General features: G+C 35.9%; 1 protein-coding gene across 2 annotated transcripts in view; it reads right to left on the bottom strand.

Annotated features, from left to right (window-relative positions):
- LOC119598751 (cell division cycle protein 27 homolog) overlaps positions 1–10,000 on the bottom strand; it is a 26,739-nt gene that overhangs the window by 1,197 nt on the left and 15,542 nt on the right. The window contains exons 6-14 of one of the 2 annotated variants that reach the window (XM_037948545.1): positions 8,035–8,251; positions 7,637–7,817; positions 5,968–6,079; positions 5,731–5,844; positions 4,641–4,768; positions 4,383–4,500; positions 3,699–3,902; positions 3,206–3,374; positions 1–453 (exon numbers count right to left, since the gene is read on the bottom strand). The exon at positions 1–453 is cut by the window's left edge and continues 1,197 nt beyond it. In XM_037948545.1, the coding sequence (XP_037804473.1) occupies positions 347–453; positions 3,206–3,374; positions 3,699–3,902; positions 4,383–4,500; positions 4,641–4,768; positions 5,731–5,844; positions 5,968–6,079; positions 7,637–7,817; positions 8,035–8,251 (1,350 nt within the window). In that variant the 3' untranslated portion in view covers positions 1–346. Of the gene's footprint in view, positions 454–3,193; positions 3,375–3,698; positions 3,903–4,382; positions 4,501–4,640; positions 4,769–5,730; positions 5,845–5,967; positions 6,080–7,636; positions 7,818–8,034; positions 8,252–10,000 lie in introns of both variants that reach the window. The other variant, XM_037948544.1, reaches the window with a different exon arrangement.

Here is a 10,000-nt window from a genome sequence, read left to right as displayed (position 1 = left end):
ACATTTACAAGTCTGTATGATGAATGCTAATTACACCTCCTCTAATGACATGACTACTGCAAGCTTATTGAAATTCTTACTGGTTCTGATACCCTCATAAACCAGGCACTAAAACTGTAGCAGATAATTTCACTGTTCTTAGCTTATAGTTCCTTATAAATATTCCAATCTTTTGCCTATATTACTTTTTAATAAGTATTTCTTTTCATTCTAACAGATATACAATGGCAAAATGATTTATATAACTTTTTCTTTACAGCATCCTTTCTAACATACGAAAATCATCAATCCTTTTTACAACACTTCAAAACTTGTATAGAATATCTGATGCCTAAAAATGCCATTATTATAAGCTGTCATCACTTAAACTCTCCATGTTTGGTAATTGCTGTGGTTCTAGTATGAGTGATTCCTGGGATGATTCTGCTGGAGCCAAAGAGCTAGCTTCACTGCCTGCAAAGGAAGAGCAAACATGTTAAATGTTTTCCCAGAATTTTAAACTCCAGTTAATGCAAGAGAAGTGTCATCTATACAATTATTTGGAAATGAATAATGTTAATAGCATATCATTAAATACTTCTGATATTGGCAACCAATTTTTTTCTCCCAGGTATGTTCTCAATCACATCTCAATTCAAGCCACAATATGAAAAAAAAACAATAAATATGCTAATTGCCAGTCTTATGAATAACATGGAATACTTAAAAAGTATTTAACAAAAATTTCTGTCACCATCATCACTTTCTGATGTTTTATCCCTATGATAACGGGTCTAATGCACATTTTAAAATCTCAACATAGTCCTTGATGTAGTTATTTACTTCTATACTGTCCACAATTTTTTGTCAATGACCTTAACTAGATCTTGTTATATGATAGAAAAAAAAGAATACACCACCTGTGAGCAAGAACTGCATATAAATAACATATTATAAATTGAGTAATTTATTCTGACATCTTGAGGTAAGTATACTACTGCCACAGAAAGCAAATGCTTAATTTCTTTTGACCAATAGTGCTGGATAAACATACTATCTCTATCATTTTCTTTTGTGAAATTTGTTTGCACATAGATGACTCCACAAGTGCTCAGCCACCAAGGAGCCAATTAACCCGTTCTCGCCGGGTCACGTGTATACACGTGATAGAAAACGGGTCTCTCGGCAGGGTAAGCGTGCACGTGCGGCGACGCGCCAGAGCGAGTGGAGCGGGACGTTCGGCTTCTCGCAGCAGACTCCCGCGCCCACTGTCGGGCCGTTGCCAGATATCACTGGATTTTAACTACTCTCAGTGAATTATTCAGACCGGCGTTAAAGGGTTAACAAGCCTACATGTCCTCACCTGATTTCCCCTTTCCTTAATTTTTTTGGAAAAATATTCTTTTAAGCTTATTAATATTCTATGATATCATTATTGTTGACATTGAGATTATATCATAATGTTATTAACAATACTAATAGCAAAAAATTAGTAATAAATCAATTAATAATAGATTAATTAACCCTATGCCAACAGGTATCAGAAATCTGAGTATCATAAACTCTGGTGATTTCTAGCAATGTCCAGACACTGGGCGTGGGAGTCCGCTACATGTAACGGAACTTCCTGCTCTATGCGCTCTGGCACATCACCACGTGTGCAGCCATATTCCAAGGGGTATGTTATGACACTTGTACACATCGGAAACAGGTTAAAGAAAAGAAAAAGAAAAAGAAAAAGAAAAAGAAAAAGAAAAGAGAAAAAGAAGAAAAGAAAAGAAAAAAAAAGAAAAGAAAAGAAAAAGAAACAAAAATATATATGTATAATGATAATGATAATAATAATAATAATAATAATAATAATAATAATAATAATAATAAATAATAAAAATAAAAACAACAATAATAATAATAATCTTTCCAAAACTCCAGGAAAAGGGTAAACAGGTGAGCTACACAAGACTAATAATTGACTCCCTTAAGTACTTTTGGAGCCATCTTTCTGTAAAGACAATCAATAAACAAGAAAACACAATGGACATGGCATGTATTCTTGCCATCCTTTCATCAAAGGATTAAATTCTCATATTTTTCTTGTATCACTAGTCAAGATCACATCATTTGACTAAAAAATTATGACAAGTAAAACAACCGACGCAAAAGCATGCCCTTTAAATGAAAAGGGTAATCCCATATATATTAATGGCAATGTTTGCAGTTATGAACCCATGCCACCTAAGTCAAAGAGTTGGGCAATGTACGGGGCCATTCTGCACCAGCAGTTATTAGTGAGGTCGGACAATGTTAGTTCTGTTATTTCAGTTACTGTATGAAGTGCATTCCTCTTTCTGATGGCTATATTTACGAGTGTATGATAAATGACTTTTCAGACAAACTTGGATTGTTGAATTCCAGCAATGCTTCTGCACTTTTTAATCCATCTTGAAGCAACATAAAGCATCAACACACCTCTGACACCTACCCAAAGACATGACCATCTACTTAGTATTGATATCTGGGTATAATGAGTTAACCACCATATCCACTGGCATATTCCTGCTGGGAAACTGCTATACACAACCTGGTGACTTTGGTGTTTTAGCCCAGCTCTCAGGTTATATTTGGGTAAGAACTTTAAAATTACTATGACATGTATAGAAAAAAAAATATACATATCTCTATTTGTAAATACAAATCTCATACAACAGCCAAATCTAGCAATGAATGAACCTTCAACATAAAATACCATTAAAATTTACAATAAGAACAATATAGTTAGCGTCAAAAATGTGTTTTCCCCAAAACACCAGATTCTGTTAACTTTTCAGTTCTTAAAGGCCTGTAAGAGTCTCTAAAATTTGTAAGATGGAACTGGATGTTTCTTTTGTTATAATATAAATGACTCCTCATATCTATAATGAAACTTAGTGTCTTTCTAGTCTTATAGAAAGGATGTCACAATCAAAAGAAAAGAACAATGCCTTTTGATCTTCTTCCCTATAATGACTTCTATTTACACTTCCTCCCTTTTCACAATCAGGATATTCAGTGTAGAAATAATAAAGCAGGTAATTTTTTCTGTTTGACTCCATTCCACCTCCTTCACACCCTGACTCTATTCCTCTTCCTCCTGCAGTCATCTCCTCCCCTTAATCAAATCCACTAATATCTAATTCTCTTATAAGTTAGAAGAAAACAAACAATAGATACAGACTTAGGAACCCACCATTATCATGTGGGTTATTATTGGTGGTGTCCTCATCGTCCACAGGGAAACGGTTAATGGCTGGGTCGATGGCTTCCTTGAACTGATTATTGGCACCTTTGGGATCAAGGTCCATGGCCCATGAGAAATTCATTAATGCGAGGTGGGTCTGGCCCAATTTTTTGTGCACCTGTGGGGGTATGTTGCCTTAGTAAGATGGCAAAAGAGGATATATCGAACAAGTCTACAAGCACAAAAATGACAATGAATTTTTGTTTCAAATGTAAATACATAATGCTAATAATAATCATAAATAGTATAATCAAACTTTACCAGGATGATATTCCTACATAAAACACTTCACTCACATGGTCTCTGAATAACAGTGGTGAAATGCAAATATCTAACATTAATATCCAAAAGCCCAATTATTCCCTCCTTTTTTCTACAGAACTTTAATCTACTTCTTGGACCATTTCTGCTACCTAATACTACTATGAAACTTCCTTCTTACCTTCCCTAGCAGGAAATAGACATTAGACTCTTTAGGAACTATCTCCTTAAGCTGATTTAGCTCTGCGAGGGCTTCTTGATGGTGATCTGTTGCGTGCAAGATAGATGCTCTGTGATATTTACAAAGTGGATTGCGGGGTTCTACAGCTAGTGCACGGTTCAGCGTCGCAAGTGCTGCACTACTCTTCTGAAGGGCATGCTCCACCTAGGGAAAGGGAAAGAGAAACATCTTAATCTTTTATGCTCTTCAGTCATTCTGAATGCTAGTCAGCTTACTGGCTTCCCTGCATCACATAGTACAATCAATATTTTTCATTCTTGGTGCTCATGAATGCAAGAAAAAAAGTTCTATAAATACATCAGTGATGGAGGAGGAGGAAGGAGGAGGAATAAGAATAAGAACAAGAAAAGAAAGCAAAGAAGGATGACAATAAAGAGGAAGAGAAAGCAAAGAAGGATGAAGATGAGGAGGAAGAGAAGGAAAAAGACGAGATGGGGAGGAGGACAAGAAAGAGGAGGAGGAGGAGATGAAGAAGAAAGGAAAAGGAGACAGAGGAAGAGGATGATAATAAGAGGATGAGGAAATACAAAGAAAAAGAAGAGAATGAGGATGATAAAGAAGAGGAGGGGGAGGATGAAAAGGCTGATTCTAAAAGAGAAAAACAAATAGGGAAAAGTTACTTACCACAGCCACATGGCACATGAGAACAGAACTGTGCGGGTGAATACCAAGTGCTTTCTTGAAATGAGACTCTGCTTGAGCAAACCTTTCTTGCTTGAACAATACTAAACCAATACCATACCTATGGATTAAGAAATAAGAACATTAAAATTTGTGCATTTAAAATGTATCATCAAACCATCATAGACTTCATGATCCTTATAAAATAATCCTAAAGTACATCTTAAAATGCAGGCAACATAATAACTGTGACAAACTCACCATGCATTGTAGTGCCGTGGATCTATTCTGACAGCACTTCTGTAGCAACTCAAAGCCTTGTCCAACTCTTCTGTTGCTATGTGCTCATGGCCCAACAAAGTGTAGGCATATGCAAAGTTTGGATCAACCTAAGAGGGAATAAAAAATGGAGATCTTAATGCAATCATTAAAAAACATTGAGGAGAAATAGCTCCTCTTTTTAGCCCTATTACCTAATATATTGCTTATGGTACAAGACAAAAGCACAGAGATCATCTGACTTCCCCCCTAATCAGCTGACTCTTACTTGCACCCTGATGCTGTTTTGTATGGTGCCACTGCCACTGCCACTGACTTGAACTACTAGCATGACAAATCTGAGACTCATATGTTACACTACTGGTTCCATGTCAGATCAAATATATATCAATCATGTGTGCATCACAGGATCTATTGTACATAAAGATTAGGAAGAGCTTGCTGACCATCATAATGTTCTAATTCCCTTGGATATAAATAAAATAACATAAGACACTTATTTCTATGTAATTCTGATATTCAAGTAATAAGTAAATACAACTGCTAACACAAGGTAAAACTGCAATAATGGAAAAGGAAAAGTCATTGTATCTGAAACTAATACAAAATGGGAAATACTACACCAAGAAAATAATATCCATATATTTAGTCTAGCTTTCATTCATTCTTCAAGAGATGCTATAGGAACACTTAAAACTTGAATTTGAACACACTCTTTAAAGGTCAAATATCAATATGGATAGAAAGCTATTGGATAAAAATTAGTTTGTCTCCTTTGACAGAAACTGAGACTAAACTTCTACCAAAATATAAAATTAAAGGAATACAGAAATAGCAACAAAAACAAAAAGTTACTGTTCACTAAATCCAAATCAATTTGCTTTAATCCATTCACAGCAGAACTACTCACATCATAACTATTTCCAGTTAGCTATGATGACAGTTGATGAGCTTGGCTGTGAGCTGGATAATTGTCCAGGCAGAGAACAATTTGTACTAATATACCCCAGCCTCCCAAAACTTCACTAAATAGTTCACTTATCATGAATGTGGGTTAATTGTAACTGCTCACCTGAATGGCTCTTGAGAAAAACCTAATTGCAGCTTCATGCTCCTTCTGGAGAGAGAAGCAGTTCCCAGTCGTACACCAGGCTTGGGGACATTCCCGGTCTTCCTCTATCAGATCCTGTAAGAATTACGATGGATAATTTTACACTCTTCTTATTAAAATTCTTGATATGAAGAAAAATACTCTCTCAAAAGAGATAGAAGACACATACAGATACATCACAATAATAAAAATATTTACCTGAGCAAGTGCTGATAGCTGAACTTCTTTCTGCAAGTGCCATAGCGCTGTACTATAATATTCCATAATATCCAGTCGGTGTGGTTCTCTTTCTCTAACTTCACTGAAATATCTGCAATACACAAAAAAATATACATTTAAAAAAATCAGTTTTTTCTTTTCAGTCTCTTAACCCATTCGCCCCGTTTGGCATCTATTCTTGCCATGCTCTCAATGGACGCCAACATGTTTGGCATGTAATCTTGCCATGGCATCTATGGGCCCCGTAACGTTTGGCACGTATTTTTGCCTTGATGACTGACCATAGACTGACAGTTTATTATTTTTTTCAACCTAATACTTGGCTCTGTTACTAGTCTTATTTGACTGGTTGATAATTATGTGACGTATGTAATTTATGACATATGTAATTGTTGTAATTATTTATGACTTGTAACCATGTGATTTGTTCACACTAGATTGCATGATTATGATGTACCTTGACCTGACTGGCTGGAAACTAGTAATTGCTTTGATTGGTGCATCAGGTCACATGGCATGATCTGATTGGTTAGTCATGTGAATAAAAGGTCAGTCAAAGGCTCATTCCAGCAGAACGATCGCAGCCATGGAAGGTATGAAGGTATATTCTCTCTTACAAGTCTTGTACTAAAGAAAAAAAAAACTAAACTTACACAGTGTGACATCACATATCAATACAAAGCTATTTTTGAACATCAAAGTGAAGCTACATTCACTTTTGCTTTTCTTCCTTTTCTGTTGAATGAAATGATAAAAAACATTATATGGACAATGCACTACTTCTGAGTATCAAAATGATATTTGGCTTGCTGCTCTGCTTCATTTGAAAGTTTGAAAAAAACGGCTAAGTCCATACTTTTACATCTCGTGCAAAAACAACACTAACTTTTAGCATCAAAGTGTTGATGTCATCTGATAGTATAGAGAACTTGGAAGCGATTCAGTATATCTCCTCAATACAAAGGCGAATAGATGCCTAGAAAAAACTATGAGAAAAGTACAGTTTCTACCTACCCTTATATAAAACCCAACTTTCATAATAAATCTATGGATAGATTCCTGCAAAAATTATATGATGGTCTTTGCGCCGCCGCGCCGCTCCAGAAAAAATCCCGTTGCGGCGGCCCACACGGCTGGCAACTATTACCGTGAGCGGCGTTGAGCGACGAGCGAAAAATTCCGGGGCGAATGGGTTAAGTCATAGTTCATCAAAAGAAAGAAATAAGTAAGAAAACATACAAGAATATATACTACTAATCTTTCAGACTTGTATACATAAATAAACAAATTAATACAGCACTATTTCTTAACTTAATAACAAAAGGTTTTCCATGTCAGTCATCTGAGCAATCCGGGGATCAATTGAAAAATTAACATATTTACCCAGTTTTCTACACTTTTGGTTGTGGTATTTTTTTATACCTTTTTATAAAGCAAAAAATTCTTTTGAGGGGCTGTTACTACTCAATGACTAAATGAGGCATGGGTGATTGCCATCCAACATTGGAGCTTGGCTTGTCACAACATCCTTGTGGGTTAATATGCTTATTTTTTCCAGCAAATATCTATCTAACATGGACAATTAAGCAAATATTTCTGTGAGACAGCAATGTCTTATAAGCCTAGACATGATTGTGTTCATACTTACTTTACTGCCTGTTGATAATTGTTCATTTCAAAGTGTGCCTTGCCAATGTGTGACAAGACCCAGCCAGTGCGGTAGTGTTGCGTGGGGAGAGCAGTAAGTAGCTCTATAGCACGGGCACAGTTGTATTGTGCTAACTGTTGATAAGCTGCACCCATATCCCGAAGAAGTGCCATCAAGCCCTCTGTTTTAAAATAGAATTTAATCAGATAAAATGTAATCAACATTACTTTTAATACTGGCACAAAAGCAAATAATCTTAGATCATACTATTCATCACTTATAAACAATCATTATCAATTGATATATACAAATTTGCATCCCTAAATTCCTGCTTTACAAAATCAATAAACATTAATAACACTAACTTTAGCATTCATCACAGCATATTTCAAACATACCAGCAGACTGTTTCTGTATTGCGTGTGCTTGTTGTGCGAGATTCTGTGGAGTGGTTGGCTTCTCCAAAAGTGGTTTGTCTGACGGCGAAATGATGTCTTGGTTCTCGCTCTTGTTCTTCTCATTTAACTCTGACAAGCTGGACTGACTTTTGGAGGATCTAGTTTTTGCTTTCCTAGCAGGAGACTTTGGTGCTACAAAGCGGCTTTTGTTGTTTTCCTGAAAACATAATGAAGCTTTTGTCAAACTGCACATAAGATCTTAATCTTGTCATTTCATGGGTCACTTATATTGGCCCTTTCCATACTACTTTTTGACTAACTGATTGCAATCTCATGATACGAAAAATGCTAATACTGGTGTTACTATAAAGATACACCTGAAATATTAATGACTGATCAGCTCCCGGGGAGATGAACATTATATAAACATCATTACTTGATAGTTATAAATACAATGTAACACAATTCTCTCTCTCCTAGTCTCTCACTGCTGAAAGGCTTATCACATGAGCAAATTATCATATACTTCCTACAATATTCAACATAGTCTTAATGAGCATCAAGTATTTCCAATAACACTAATGTGTGTTGATTAATCTCCATGTAAACACTGAGAATGGCTATTGCAGTATTTCTTGCCTCTGCTCAAGAGAGAAGGAAGAAGGCTTCAAAGAGTGGACTTGAAGATGGCTTGTATGGAGAGAGCAAGCAAAAGTGAGTGAATTATTACATGAGTGAGCATTTTTCTTTTATTTCTGTGAGAGAATTAAAAGATGAGTCAAGTCATGATGGGGTGTAAACAGTAAAGCACTGACATTATTTTCATATAACAATCTTTAATGATAATTCATGGACTTGCTCCATCAAATTTCAGATTTCTAAATATAAGTCAGTCCTTACTATAGACTACCCACTTCAACAGAAATTACTTAGACACATCTCTCCTTATCTGGAATCCAGGGAATGTCAATCTCCCAAACATTAACTGGACAACCATTTCCCCTCCTGACTCCTGGATCAGATACGGACATCCTTAACCCAGTCATCCCCCCACAGAAAGCATGCAACAGCAACATAACATCCTCATTGTCATCAACACTATTCGCTCTCAGACTCTACTCATACACCCACACTCCATCACTCCTACAGAGCCCAGACAGAATTAAAAACACAGAATGATACTGCTCCACTCCACTATGTACAATAAGCAATCAAATAGATCTTGACAAATTAAACACCCAATATTTTCTTTTCTTTTCTGAACTTTCATTCAGGACTTGTCTCAAAACAATTTTTTTTATAGGGACTATCTACAGTAATTACGAATACTTCAACTGTCCCTGAACAAAATTCCAAGAAAAAATGACATGCAAGTATAGTATACAAATATAATGCAAGTATAGTATACAAATATAACACCAGATAACATTTACAAAAACATTTAGAAGGCAGGACAATAACATCTCATTAAATATCATGTACACAATAGAGACAGCAGAAAATGCAAAAGTTTGTACCATCACTGCACTGCACTGACCCACAAAGGCCAGATAATTAGCCAACAACTCTTTTTTTATGTAATAAAATTGTGTGATACACAACACGCCACACAATCCCACAAAGTCCTTTATAATACACTGCTCAACTGGCTCACAGCTTTCCTTCCCAATACCAACCCCTGTTCTTCTCTATGATGATTCATTCAACTCTTGTGTGGCCTGTTTTTTTTTTTTCTAGTGTACATCACTGATATTCTATTGATTACTAGTCTTTACAACTCTTTGCATTCAAGAGCCTCATTATGTCCAAGTGATTGCAGATATTAAAAATAACCTCAACACCCCTGCCAACCATAATACTCAGATATCTTGGTATACACTAGACAAACACGAATTTAACACCTAAACAATGTGGAGAGGTGAGCTATTACATACTAGGTGCCTAAGGAAGTATGTAAATGGCTGTA

Source organism: Penaeus monodon, chromosome 41 (genome assembly GCF_015228065.2).
Source record: "Penaeus monodon isolate SGIC_2016 chromosome 41, NSTDA_Pmon_1, whole genome shotgun sequence".
Taxonomy (NCBI): Eukaryota; Metazoa; Arthropoda; class Malacostraca; order Decapoda; family Penaeidae; genus Penaeus; species Penaeus monodon.
Note: the sequence above shows the minus strand (reverse complement) of the source record. Positions and strands in the feature narration are given on the sequence as shown.